We start from the raw sequence: 15,495 nt of genomic DNA on the forward strand, positions 1-15,495 counted from the left end.
CGCGCCACCCACCTTGAGATACAAGTTCTAAAGTCTCAGTATAGTTACAACGGCTGCCCCACCCTTCAAACCGAAACGCATTACTGCTTCAGGGCAGAAATAGGCAGGGCGGTGGTACCTATCCGCGCGGACTCCCAAGTGGTCCTACCACCAGTAAAAAAAGTTTCTCCGAAACCATTATTTCTTTACCATACTGATTTTAGTTTGATTATGAGCCCGACTATTTTGTACTTCGACGATGTTATGCCAAAGTATTGAAGTACACAGCACACATCTACGAAGCACAAGCAAAGAATAGCGTAAACTGGTAAAAAAACTGGGCCTGGAATTTGGATTACCTTCAGAATTGTTCTTCAAAGCATAGTGGTTCATGAAAATACCTATGTTAAAATTCAGCACTTGCGTTGCCGATATTTTCACAATCTCAAAGATATTTAGGTGTAAAGCTTCACGTTTTGCATACATATTTCACTAAGGTTCGTATTCGATAAATGTGAAATACGTAACTGAGGTTTTTTTACATTTAACGTAATATGAACAGTGTCAAGAGGACACTACAAGACGCCTACAGGCATTCGAGATGTGGTGCTACCGTCGCATGTTACGCATTAGTTGGACGCAGAGGGTCAGGAATGAAACCGTGCTTCAGCGCGTTCATATGTCCCGAAAAATGTTGCCTTCTATCAAAAAGCGCAAGATAGAATATCTCGGCCACGTGCTCAGGAACGATAGATACATGCTGCTGCAGTTGATAATTATAGGCAAAGTGGACGGAAAGAGACGTGCTGGGCGAAGAAAGAAATCATGGCTCCGGAATATCCGGGAGTGGACCGATATTGCCTCCGTCGAACAGCTGTTCCGGCTGGCTGCAGATAAAAACGAATATAGAAAGCTAACGGCCAACCTTCAGGATTGAAGAGGCACTGGAAGAAGAAGAAGAACAGTGTCCAAGAAACTTAAACATATAATAGTATAAAATCCTCTCTCGGATCATTATCGTCAACTAATGGATCTACATTGGTCATGGCCACATCTTATACAATTGAACGCTCTATTACTGTTTCTCCCCAGGTCTATTGTTTGGATAGCTTTAACCAGCAATTCAGTTAGTCGAAATCTTCTTTGTATCCTTCAGGATTTGTGTACGTCATTTGTTTTCGGCAGCTTACTGTTGCTCGTTCTTTGTTCAGATGACTTCATACTTTTATTTGATGAATATTGAAATGATTGGAATTGGCGCACAATTCTTGAATTTACTAGTTACGTATCACAACTATGAAATAAAATATTTCCAAGTACATACTATATAACAGTTAACTGTTATTTACTTAATGAATTGTTTAATTCAATTTATTATAAAAAAAGAACATAATATTCCTACCGAGAGGGCTGGTGGTCGTGGCGCCGACGACCGCCAGTCCGACGTCCCGAGGGGGAGGATGATGGGAGAGATGTGCTCCGCACTAAACGCTTCACTTTCCCCCCTTTGCCTTGTCATGAGTTCTGTCTCATGCGAGGTTTGGACGTTGGTTGTTGAGCGACAGGAGGTTTTAGTCAGTTCGACTCTGACATACCCCGCCCAGTATCCCCAGAAAAGGGCGGAAGTCCGGCGATTTCCTCCTGACCAAAAAAAAAAAAAGCCTAAAAGTACATGTTATTATCCGCAAAACGCTTTGTCAGATTACAGAAATAGAGTTATCAGCAACATGCTTCGTCAAAAAGTACAATACTTACTGTCAGCTACAAGCGTCGTCATAAGTCTATCCATAAAACATAAAGATACATTTTTAAGCATTGATTCTTAATAAAGAAATATGCTTTAATGTTCAAAAAAACAGGCCACTCAGAAAATCTTGTGACGTAAGTTCATTACTTTGCCAACTAAGATCACATCATTAATATTCCTTCAGTATATTCAATGCAAAGTAAAGCCGGTTTGGAACTCACGCGTTATTAAAATATCCTGTGAAATATTTTTTGATACAGTATTACTTTGATCAAAAGACTTTGTGGGAATTTTGCGTTTTGAAATATAATATAACTGAGTTTTTGTTTTATGCTTACATAATTTGACATTCAGCTACTGAATTTTTGTTTCTTGATTTATTCACAATCGTTTTCCTCCACATTTAAGTTTTGTTCTCCCGATTTTGGTTTGCTAAAATAAAACTTATGTTTTAGTTAAGCTCACCTCTTAGTAGACCTTTTTATCTGTGGCCTTTTTGTAATGTTTCTGTATACATTAAAAAGAAATGATGAAAATAATAATTTTTCGTTGTGTCCGAGTTCGTATTCTAAGTACTAATAAACCGGAATAAACGAGCTTCTGTAACTTTATTACGTAATTAAATATGAAACATATTTTTGATTAATTCAACGAGATATTTATGTTCATCCTGCCAACGTTCACTTGCGTCGGACTTGAATCAGCACTTAATTAATTAAGGCAGAGCCCGCGGGCCTGCCACGTCTATTTAGCGGCTAATTTCGCTTCGGAACGCCTTCGGCTGCATCCCTTTGGAAATTTACATCTCCCGGATTGTTTACTCAAAACTTTACGATAGATTCCTGAAAGAGACGAGACATTTATCTGATTTCAGCGCTTTAGTACGATTATTGTTTAAGTAAAAAGCAGCATATAATCACAAAATGGATAGTCAATGAAATTATTTTATTATAAAAAAACTTAATACAAACCCTAAAGCTTAAAATTTATTTTGTCTTATCAAAATTAAACTAACTTTAATGCCTTACTCTATGGTTTAGATTTGATTAGACGTAAAGGTTCGACTCCACTTCGAATTAATAGAAAAATGAATGTTAAGACACATATTACATATATTGTAGGTACTATATTATAGATATTGTATATAATGTATTCTAATACATGACCATTAAATAGCTTAATTACAATTCTAAGAACTAGAAAAATACGTTGACTTTTTGTTCTGAATACCCCATCTAATAGTTTTGCCTACTAAAAAGTTGCTTTTCTTTTTCAATTGAAAGTGTCGCTTTTATATACTGTTCTACAAGCCATTCCAATAATATCTCAAAAGGATCGATCGTCCAGAAACATATTGAAGATAAAGAGCTATAATGCAATCAAAACTGATAGATACTGATAGAATTAACAACGTTTCGAAGTAACTGCATAAAAAACAACAAACACCAATAAAATGAGAACTCTACTAAGAGATGATAATATCTAGCATCCGCTTATGTTATACATGGTATATAATACATAAGTAAACTTTTCACGCCGATCGAAGAGCCGATACCGCGAGTCACGTACCAAAATCACGTTCGCTAAAATAGTGGTTATAGGCTTCAGTATTCGTGTTCAACGGTACCTATGTATATTTGGCGGAATAATATCGTATCGGGTATGAGTGCTTGGTGTACCTACAAATGGCGTTAAATGTATTTATTTGGATCCCTTGGGCCGAATTGCGGGTTGTTCGGTGCTTCACAATCTAATATAAATTTCGTATTCCGTTAAATTCATATGTTATAGATTTGGATTGGGGATTGGAACGTCCACGAGGATTTAAAGTTTTGCTTTCCGCATTACGTAATAGTTCGTTTGTTTTGGATAATTGAGTGTTTCGAAGTTGTTTGTCTAAAACTTCTTTGATCACAAACTAAGAGTACCAAAGTATAATATCAACAAACTTGTAATATTAAACACAAATAATAAACACGAAAGTATTTATCACATCAAATTTAAAAGGTAAATCTTTACTTTGAAATACTACTAAACTTCTATCGTTTCATAGATTCGTTGTTATTTTAAATTTGGGGATTAATTTTAGGAAAAGAAAGAAAGACTTTTGCAATTTCACTTCACATCCGTGGCAACGGAAAACTTTCAAAGAAAATGGCCCGCATTTTTTGCCAATCGCATTGAGTCACGAAGGAAAGACGACAGATTTCGGTCCCTTCTATCTATCACTTGGCCATCGATTTTTCTTCTATCGGTCCTCGAAGTAAAGAATCTATGGTTCGATCTTACAAAACCAATATAATAAAATCATTTGTAAATTAGTTTCTTTATAAAATATACAAAATAATGAAAGCCAAAGTGAAATTTTCTTAATATTCTTGTGTGATAATTTTATTTATAGATTTAAGAAAGAATTATTTATAGACATCTTTTGAATAATTTTTATATCTATCATCAGCATAGTGAGAGTCCATTATTACGGTAAGTATTTAATTTAAAGCAAACTAAAATTACTAAACAAGCCGCTAAGAGGATTAGAAGTCAACTATAAAATTCATAACTCATTTTCAATTCGATTACAATTATGTCAATAATGAACTTGCAATAAAACATTGATATAACGAGCGGCGGGACAGCTAAATAGCATCACAAATATCGACTTGGCGGCTCCCCGGAGTTTTCTCGAGGCGCTGCTGGTTGGCAATTCGCCAGTTTTCAACCAGTATACAATCTTTTAGAAATTTCTCGAACCACATCTCCGAGGTCCAAGTTTAGTAATCGTATGTGAATGTCGATTCCACACCGAAAGTTTCAGTAGTGTTAGATTAACAGCTGTGTGACGGACTTCGTAAGTTTCTCTTCAGCTTAGTGTAAATTAAGCTAAGTTTAGTATATGAGCAAAAACTGAAACTTTGGTTAGTTCTTTTCTGTGCGAGTTTTCCGATAAATAATTTTTTGCATAGAGAATGTTAAAATCTGATACGTAAAATACGCAAACTACTGTCATAGTACGTTTAGATAACAACATAAATTTTATTTCAAAATCGAAAAGGTTAAATTGAACGTAAGTTTTTTTTTATTGTTTGGATGGGTGGACGAGCTCACAGTCCACCTGGTGTTAAGTGGTCACTGGAGCCCTTGCGCGTATGACATAGACATGAGCCCATAGTAAATGCGCCACCCACCTTGAGATATAAGTTCTAAAGTCTCAGTGTAGTTACAACGGCTGCCCCACCCTTCAAACCGAAACGAATTACTGCTTCACGGCAGAAATAGGCAGGGTGATGGTACCTACCCGCGCGGACTCAAGAGGTCCGTTTTTTTTTTTTTTTTTTTTTCAGGAGGAAATCGCCGGACTTCCGCCCTCCACTGGGGATGGAGGGCGGGGCATGTCAGAGTCGAACTGACTAAAACCTCCTGTCGCTCAACAACCAACGTCCAAACCTCGCATGAGACAGAACTCATGAAGAGGCAGAGGGGGGAAAGCGAAGCGTTTAGTGCGGAGCACATCTCTCCCATCACCCTCCCCCTCGGGACGCCGGACCGGCGGTCGTCGGCGCCACGACCACCAGCCCTCTCGGTCGGCAGGCTATCCGAAGCCCGCCTAGATGGCGCCGGTTAGAGTGAGCCACAAGAGGTCCTACCACGAGTATTTTAATTAATGAGTCGCATTCATTTCAAGTCGATGTTAAACGAGATGATATACTCAAAACTGAATCACACGGAACAGCCTAAAGGCAATTAGACATGACAAGAATAATGTTCAGATTTCCGTCTCAGATTTTCGTAAAGAAATATTCAAGTAAAAAAGAACCACCCTTGACGTATAATGCCACAATGTGTTATTACAGAGCGAGCTAATCCGCTTTTGTTATGAGTTCTGAAAGGATTTATAAGGTTATTTCTTTTTCTTCTCTTTAATATTGGATCGTATAACACGATACTGAATGAATCATCTTAATAGGTTTTTCTGATTATCTATTGTTATAAATCTTGCCCACTTCTAATGAACCTCGAGAAATATAGTATTCGTCTTATTACCGTATATGTGTGGAAAATTACTATGAAATCACACCTTCAATCTTCTTCTTCTTCTTGCCCTTAATCCATGTTATGTGGAGCCGGCGCATCATGTCCTCCTATCATGCTGCATAGGGATTTGGCATGAGTTTTACGATCGGCCGCGTACTTAGGGTAAACCTCTGTTGGGTTATACGAGTATCCCCATATATCCATAGCAAGCGTGCTGCGTGGAAGTAACACTTTTGTTTCTTCTTTTGATGTTTCTTTTACTTCATCCGTTTTTGGTTCTATGACTTTACATGTTATTATTACAAACATACAAACTGAAATTTAGATTTTCATTTACCGCAAGGTAAAAATATAATATGTTATTCATTAACAAAAAAAGGCTTTATTTATTACTTTAAATAGTATTAACTTTATTTCATATAGCGTATTTATTATTTACAAAAACAAAGAACTATTCGCTCAAGTCATAAATTAGGTCTATGTGTTTTTTAATGCTAAGATCCGTTCGACAGATTGCTTATGATATCGAGAGGTGAAAGGCTATTTTACTGGTGGTAGGACCTCTTGTGAGTTACTGGTGGTAGGACCTCTTGTGTTTTACTGATGGTAGGACCTCCTGTGAGTCCGCGCGGGTGGGTACCACCGCCTTGCCTATTTCTCCCGTGAAGCAGTAATGCGTTTCGGTTTGAAGGATGGGGCAGCCGTTGTAACTATACTGAGACCTTAGAACTTATATCTCAAGGTGGGTGGCGCATTTACGTTGTGGATGTTTACGGGCTCCAGTAACCACTTAACACCAGGTGGGCTGTGAGCTCGTTCACCCATCTAGCAATAAAATAATAATAATAATATATTTTCTTAGAAATATTGTAAAATGCAAGCATCTGATTATGTACTCGGACCAATGTGGTGGCCAAAATGATATGGCTTAGTACAGTATGTTAACCAGGTTCGCATTTAAATTTCGAGTAGAACAGTTTATATATTATATATCAGCTCCGATACTGAACGTCCACTTTTAGTTTCGGAAAACTTTCAAGTAAAACCAACCAAACACTAAGCAATACGTATTAATCATCAGAATCAAATCGTTCGCCTCCGTTTGCTATATGTAGAAACTGTATTAGTAACCATTCGGAACACGCCTTAATGACGTCAATTTGAATGTGGCTGACTTGTCGACTTGGCATTTCCGACGGTAATGGGATTTCCTAATCGTGTCAACCTTGGAGTATAGTTTACTGAAGTTGTTCGACAGCTGAAAGGGGATGTTAAAGTCTAAATTTATTTGTCGGTTTAAGGCATCGTTATATACATAACTAACAATTTAATTGAATAGTTTTTTTTTGTTTATTAGATACGCTAAACTTTCAGTGCAACAATTTTTTTTTTTATTGCTTAGTTGGGTGGACGAGCTCACAGCTCACCGGGTTTTAAATGGTTACTGGAGCCCATAGACATCTACAACGTAAATGCGCCACCCATCTTGAGATATAAGTTCTAAGGTCTCAGTATAGTTACAATGGCGGCCCCGCCCCATCCTTCAAACCGAAACGCATTACAACTTCACGGCAGAAATAGGCAGGGTGGTGGTACATGCCAGTGCGGACTCACAAAAGGTCCTACCACTAGTAGTATTAGGTAAGTATTAAGTAGTTATTGGAGTAATTGGAGAGATTAACTTTAATGGCACCAATATTTAATGTTCCAAAAGTTTTTTTTCATTAAGCAAAAAGGTTAAATACGGAAATTGCCGCCGTAAAAAGTATTGGACGTGTGTAATAATTTTCGATATTTCATACCAAACATAAACCTCGTAAAATAGCGGCGGGAGTTCACATCCTTTTTGTTTCATCCGTTTTACTATGTACTAACCGTAAAATTTGACGGCGCACCAGCGAAGATGGGTTGATACGACGTTTCGAAATACGATAGGTATCCTGCATCTTGTAAACTATGTATATACGAACAAGAAAATAGTTTCGGGCTGCAAAAACTAATAATGTTGCGGTAGTCGTTCTTACTTAATGAGTGAGACAATAAAGATAATTTAGATACTATAGGTAACAACTATCACATCCAAACATTATCATTCCTCCTAATTCTGTGTTTAAATTTTACTAGAGGTCCCGCAGCAGTCGAAATTCACTATAATTGGAATTGTAAGTTTGTACACTATTATGATTGTATTTTGTACTTCTATAATCACAAATTTCGCCAAGGCTACACTATAAAAAATATTAATAAAGACAAACAATATTTAATCTATTCTCAATTTGACCACAGACGTCAAGAACAAAAGTTTGACAATAAATAGTATGCATGCGTGTGTGCGTCAAATACATGGTATGTAGTGTGTGTAATGTTTTCTTTATTGATTTAATGTATCTTTTATGCATTATTTAAAAAAAATATTAGTATTGTGCACTTCTTCTTTATATTCTCTATAAGTGTGGAAAAATTCATACTCCTCCGTCCGCGCAATTTTCGTAAAAAGGGATACAAAGTTTTTGCTTCACGTATTAATATATAGATTACAGGTTGAATTTAGAAAGAAGCACAGCGCATCCTCATGCTATCTATACTAATATATAAATCTACAGAGATTTTTGCGGATGTTCCGTTATAACTACTGAGCCGTGCATCCGATTGACTTGAAACTTAGTATCCACGTAGAAAATACATGTACTTAATAGATAGGCCAATGTTTATATGAGTGTTGGACTCCCTGATAACAATAACAATAAATAATAATGATAATTTTAAATGCCCAGCGAAGCGGGCGAGTACGGCTAGTGTAATATAAAATTACAAAGCGACAATGTGAGCTATGAAACTTAAATCAAGCATCACGTTTCTGTAATCTCTGTGACTTTATCGTGTATATCGTCCGGTACAAACGGAGAGATGATCCTTCAATAGCAATCTTTAGACTGAAACGCACTCTTTCTGTGCGACAAGAATTAATCTTTTACAATGAAGTCTACTAAATTCCCGTCAGACAACATTAACCACTGTCATAATCAAAAGATTGTGTTTTTTTTTTTACTACTAACTTAAACAGACAAACACACGGCGCACGTGATAGTAAGTGGCCACCGTTGCTTAGATATATCAACAATTTAAGCCTTCATTGAAAAATAACATGTTATAAGTGCTCAGGAAAAATAGCGAAGGTAAGAGGATTATCTTTTTTTTATAGCCCTTGTAGGTAGAGGGGTATACGGCCCACCTGATGGTGAGTGGTTACCGTCGCCTATGGAGGTCGGCAGTGCCAGGGGCAGAGCCAACCTGCTGCCTACCGTAAAGTACTCTCCACAAGCCTCGTTTGAAGAACGTGGTACCATTTTTTTTATTGCTTATATGGGTGGACGAGCTCACAGTCCACCTGGTATTAAGTGGTTACTGGAGCCCATAGACATCTACAACGTAAATGCACCACCCATCTTGAGATATAAGTTCTAAGGTCTCAGTATAGTTACAACGGCTGCCGTACCCTTCAAACCGAATTGCATTACTGCTTCACGGCAGAAATAGGCAGGGTGGTGGTACCTACCCGCGCGGACTCATAAGAGGTCCTACTACCAACAATTTTTTGTACCATGACAGGAAGGAAATTATCTGATCGATACAAGCAACTCCTCTTAGTATTCTTTATATCACATAACACAGAGAGATTTTGAGGCTCCAAATGACCCTTGAGAATAGAATAACCGGCAACCCCGGCCCCCATCCTTTCTAAATGGAGTTAAAGTATTGTTTTAAATGCAAACATATTTTAGTTAGTCGTTGAAACTCGTTGCACAGCGCGCGCTAGTAATTGAATAGAGTCAGGAACCTTGTGAAAATACAGCGGGAATAAATTACATTTTCCATTTATTCTTAACACAATTTAAAGTTGCAGTCCAGAAGGTTTTTAAAATATTTCCATTCGGTCTGGAATAGTTAAAATTACAGTATGCACAGTTTGGGTATTTTAAAGCTGAAGCTGAATGCTTCAAAAGAAAATTTTTCGTCGTGGTCCAACAATGGCTAAGAGGATACGAAGAATATTCTCGAAAATGCAGCAATTCAAACCTTGTTTTTCACCTATCTAGGTAATTAAATAAATTACAAATTGCTCATATGTGTAATTATTAAATACTAGAGGTCTCGCAGTAGTCGAAATCCGACTATAATTAATTGGAATTGTCAGTTTGTACACTATTATAATTGTATTTTATACTTCTATAATCACAAATTTCGCCAAGACTACTCTATAAAAAAATGAAGTCGTGGCCTATAGGATAAGACGTCCGGTGCATTCGTGTTGAGCGATGCACCGGTGTTCGAATCTCGCAGGCGGGTACCAATTTTTCTAATGAAATATGTACTTAACAAATGTTGACGATTGACTTCCACGATGAAGGAATAACATCGTGTAATAAAAATCAAACCCGCAAAAATTATAATTTGCATAATCACTGGTGGTAGGACCTCTTGTTTTTTTTTTTTTTTTTTTTTTTATGATTGAAGGATTACTGGTGGCCCGGAGGCCTTTCCAGTTTCACCAGGACAGGTGGGCGAGCAAAGGCTCAGCCAGGAGGGGTGGGATTTGCTAACAGCTGCCCGAGCGCCTCCGAAGGAGACCTAACAACTCAAGAGTAGCTGCTTCGCGAATGAATCTACTACCGGATCGGAATCGCGACCCGCTGAGAAGATCCGGCGAGAAACTCAGCGAGCTGATTCATGGGTTAGGTTGCACGGCGAACTCTTTGTCGAGTTCGACGAGTACGGTTACCGAGTTCCCTAAGCCTGCTCCTAGAGCTGAAGGCGTCTAGTGCAAAGGTTATTGGATCTGATGGATCCGTAAGGACGTGTCTAGGGCGTCGACGGTGACTGGCTCCTGCATGATCAGGATTCGGGGAGTAGTCAGCGGCGGCTACGATAAGGCGATTATCATGACGCATAGCCTTATCGAAGTACCGTTCCGACGCTGACTTCATGTATTTCTGTATAGATTCGAGGCCCAGGTCGTCGTGTAGGTCAACGTTCCTCACGAACCACGGAGCTCCGACGGCTAACCTGCAAAAGCGGGATTGTAGAGATTGAAGGGTGTCTATGTGTGTGCGGGCCGCGTGAGCGAACACCATACTCGCGTAAGTCATGACGGGCCTTATGCAAGTTTTGTAAAGTGTCACCTTGTTCCGAAGAGACATTTTACTCCGCTTACAGATCATGGGGTAGAGTCTACCGAGAATAAACGCGGCACGGTCACGGACTGATTTTATATGCGGGCGGAATGTCATCGATGCATCCAGGGTAACGCCCAGGTACTTGACCTTCCTGGCCCAGGGTATGGATTGACTAAAGAGAGTAATCGGGGGTGTGAGATTCCTCCTTCTAATACGGGAGGAAATCTGTGTGGAGCTTCCCCTCTGAAATAGCACCGCAGTACTTTTCGCTGGGTTGATGTCTATACGCCATTTTCGGAACCACTGTCCTAGGGCTAGGGCTGCGCTCTGAAGCTTCTTCGCGATTAGGGACTTGTTTCTACTGGAATAGTAAACAGTCGTGTCGTCGGCGAATAAAGCTAAATGGGTCGGCGGCGACCGGGGAATATCGTTAACGAATAAGCTAAATAGGAGGGGTGAAAGGACAGAGCCTTGCGGGACTCCAGCTGTGAGAGGTCGTGGGGAGGAGCGGGTTCCCTCGACTCGATATCGAAAAGAGCGGTTCGACAAGAAGTCCCGTATGATGAGCACGAGACTATCCGGCACACCCATGTTGAATAGTTTGAAAATCAAACCGTTGTGCCAGACTTTGTCGAACGCTTTTGCGACGTCGAAGAAGAGAGTTCCCGTGTATAACGGTTTTGGTCGATTAAGCCCCACAAGAATGTGCTCCGTGAGGCGGTGCACCTGTTGAACGCATGAGTGATTTGTACGGAATCCGAATTGTTCATCGATGAGAATGCCCTTGGATGAGACGAAATCTCTGAGGCGTTTGTAGAGCAGACGCTCATACAGTTTGCCTAGAGACATGAGGAGGCTAATCGGGCGGTAGCTCGTCGGATGATTTTTTGGTTTACCGGGTTTATGTATGCCGATAACGTCCGCTTCTTTCCACACCGCGGGAAAGATACAGTTCGCCATAGCGGCATTGAAAATAGATGCCAACATCACGATGAGTTGGACGGGTAGAAGTTTAATAACGCGGTTGGATATACCGTCGGAACCGGGAGCCTTGCGAGGACGTAGGTCTTTGATCAAGTCTTTAACTTCCATCGGGGTGACGGGTGGTAACGCATCCGAGGGTGGCAAGGAGACTCTGCGTTCTACCTCACTGTCTACTAATTCTACATGAACAGGGTCCACGGATTGAGTGCTGGGCGTGCACTGGGTTTGCAATGTATCGGCCAGCAACTCTGCTTTTTCGTCATCATCAAACGCCGCGAGTCGGCCTGAGGGGCCTACGAGGGGGGGCATAGTTACTACTGTATCCGATTTGAGAGTACGAGCTAAGCGGTAGTAAGACCTTTGGGAGGGCGCGAGTCCTTCTAAGAAATCAGACCATCTGGCATCTCGGACTTCGGCGATGCGAGACTTTACGTCGCGTTGTAGGGCACGCATTCGAATATGATTTTCCGCGGTAGGATACCTGTCGTAGGCGCGTATCGAGGCGTTCTTAGCTCTAAGGAGTTCCCTAATATCATCGGACAATTTGAAGCGGTGAAGGAAATCCTCCGCTACAACTTGTTTCGATGATCTATCTAATGTTGAGGTGATGTGTGACGTTAAGATGTATATGGCTTCAGCGGTATCCTGAGGAGACGGGGTAGAGTCCGGGTTAAACGGGAGCGATGGTGGATCAGATTCAGCCAGGCTGATGCCCAGCGTGTGCCAATCCACCACAGTCCTCGTGACGGGAACGGAGTCGGGAGCGCGACCGAGCTTCATAACGACGGGACGGTGGTCTGAATCTAACTCTGAAACTACTTCGATCGAGTGTTAGCTCAGAGTTACGTTTTTTAATAACGCTATGTCGAGTATATCCGGGCGATGCGCGATATTTAGCGGGTAGTGAGTTGGTGTTAGCGGAGCGACGATATCGAAGGCGAGATCATCGACTAACGCGTCAAGCCGCCTGCCATTCGGGGTTGTGGTGTGTGAGTTCCACCTGATGTGTTTACAATTTAGGTCGCCCGCCAGAATGACAGAGCTCCCCATACCGAGCAGCGCCTCGATATCACTGCTTAGAACGATCTTATCCGGTGGAAGATAAACGGACGCGATAACGATCGGCGCGTGTCCCGTCAGTGAGATTCGGCACACTGATGCTTCGATATTAGCGAGCGCGGGAGGATCGAGCGGGACGCAATGCAGGGCTCTTCTATAGTAAATGACGGTACCACCACCACGAGCAGAGAGCCTGTCGTTCCTGACCATGTTATAGTTCGCGATTTTAGGGTCACGGCGCGCGGGCTTAAGTAGGGTCTCCTGCACTAAAAAGATATCAATTTGATGGTCACGCAAAAAGTCAGAAACCTGATCACGTTGATTTGCGAGACCGTAAGCGTTAAAAAATCCTATCGTTACGGATAGGGGCTTTATTCTACTTATATACGCCATTGATTACCGGCGGAGTGAGGGGAGGACGTACGTATTTAATGACGCGTATACGTCGGCGTATTCTTGCACAACGGCGATAAAGTGTTGTGCAGTGGAGGCAGCGCGAATGGCGTCGCCCAAAGCGTTAACGCGCTCAAAGTTGATCGACTGAAAGAAATCGATCGCTAAAGCGAGATTGTCGGACGCGGTCGGAGGGCAAGTCGCGGGAGAGGGACGAGTTGCGGGGGCGGGACGAATCGCGGAGGAGGGAGTTGTAACCGTGTTCGTGTACGGCAGCGGTTTCGCCCAAGCCGAGACACTGGGCACCGGCGCCGGAACGAACGCTGGCTTAGCCTGCGACACAGAGGGTGCCGAGGCTTTGGTGTCTGGGTCGGAAGCTCGGAGGCGGTTGTACGACACAGGACGCAGCTAGGCGGTTCCGTCGCGGTTTTTTGATCGCGAGTGCAGAGGGCCGTGGCGTGATCTCCTAAACACTTGACGCATCGGGGGCGCGCGTGACAGTTACGGGAAGAATGCCCGTATAATTGGCAGTTATGGCACTGGCTAGGTGTGCCTTTCTTGTGTGGGGTTTCGACGGCGATTCCGGAAAAGGACCTCTTGTGAGTCCGCGTGGGTAGATACCACCGCCCTGCTTGTTTCTGCCGTGAAGCAGTAATGCGTTTCGGTTCGAAGGGTGGGGCAGCCGTTGTAACTATACTTGAGACCTTAGAACTTATATCTCAAGGTGGGTGGCGCATTTACGTTGTAGATGTCTATAGGCTCCAGTAACCACTTAACACCAGGTGGGCTGTGAGCTCATCCACCCACCTAAGCAATAAAAAAATATTTAATATAATTGTTGCATAATTATTTTTGTTGTAGTGGATACTACGGCTCAATACGACGCCGTGCGAGCTTACCTCAAGGAATTGGACATTACGAGTGCCGTGTGGGTCGGTCTCATACGCAGCAATCCTGACGGCGATTTCACTTGGACGTGAGTGTAATATTATCTTGTTTTATTAGTAAATGATAAAAAAAAAACCTGGCGTCAAGTGTACAGGTACTTCTATGTATGGCGTAGTGATGCTAACAGAAGAAACACGCTTTCTTTTTAATTGAAGGTGGTTCTAAGAAGCTTCATGTTAAGTGATCACAGAGGCCCGTAGACATCACAACGTGAATATCGCCGCCTCTATACACACTGGCTACCATTTAGGTTCACGGCATTCTCACAGCTATTTAATTCAGACAGACTATTATGATTAATTATTTTGATCTAAAATCCTAGATAATACACTTATTTCACGAGCAAAACGAAAATTTTGTTTAAATTTTATTAACAAACACAAAACGGGTTAGTTTGTTTGCCTATGCACAGATGTCAGGTAAAAAATTGGCTATTAAAGAATTACAATTAATCTTTTAAAATAGGGACTATCGAGGTCTAAGCGGAGAAGGTTATTGGAGCTCAGCACCTGATGCTCGCACTGCCCCATTGTGTGCTGCAGCAAACCCTTCCGCTGACTACCGTTGGGAAGCACGTGCTTGTGGTGGACCCACTGTCGCTTCATTTATTTGCGAGTTACCAGGTTAGTGATGCTAGTTTTAAATGGATAAAATGAAACGTAAATTTTTTATTTATTTTATTAGGTTATATAAGCGCATTAGTCAAATGTTGACGACCTTAGTCATCCGTAGCCACGAAAGCTATACATTATTTGAAATGTCGGAAAATTGGTAATAAAATGAAAGAAGTAAACAGAAGGTTAAACCGTAAAATAATTTTAGGAGTAAATAATTATTAAAAGCATTTGGCAAGTACAGTCAGTTCACTGTGGAATTCACTGTGGAAAACTTATTTGTTTTCTTGTATTAGAGTTAAAAACAATAGTTACAGTTTTTACTTTACTATTGCTATTGTTCACAGTACCACAATGGGCTCTTGGTAACGAGGGTTGCATGATACGGGCGCTACCAGCACTAACAATATTGTATCTCCCTGAAAGCGCCGCGGTTCAACTTACAGCAGATTGTGGTTTAGCCGGTGTGAAACGTGTTCAATGCACAGGAAATGTAGTAAGTTACACTATATTCTTCAAATAAATTAGTTTCAAAACCGCAATTATATTATTTTTAAACGCAATT

The 15,495-nt window shown here is 41.0% G+C and overlaps 1 protein-coding gene across 1 annotated transcript in view; it reads left to right on the top strand.

The window, feature by feature from the left end:
- LOC114252065 (uncharacterized) overlaps positions 1-15,495 on the top strand; it is a 52,238-nt gene that overhangs the window by 32,975 nt on the left and 3,768 nt on the right. Inside the window, exons 3-5 of the mRNA XM_028186549.2 lie at positions 14,230-14,344; positions 14,782-14,939; positions 15,278-15,426. Coding sequence (XP_028042350.2) covers positions 14,230-14,344; positions 14,782-14,939; positions 15,278-15,426 — 422 coding nt within the window. The remainder of the gene's footprint in view (positions 1-14,229; positions 14,345-14,781; positions 14,940-15,277; positions 15,427-15,495) is intronic.

Source organism: Bombyx mandarina, chromosome 04, assembly GCF_030267445.1.
Source record: "Bombyx mandarina strain Sakado chromosome 04, ASM3026744v2".
In the NCBI taxonomy this organism is placed as follows: domain Eukaryota; kingdom Metazoa; phylum Arthropoda; class Insecta; order Lepidoptera; family Bombycidae; genus Bombyx; species Bombyx mandarina.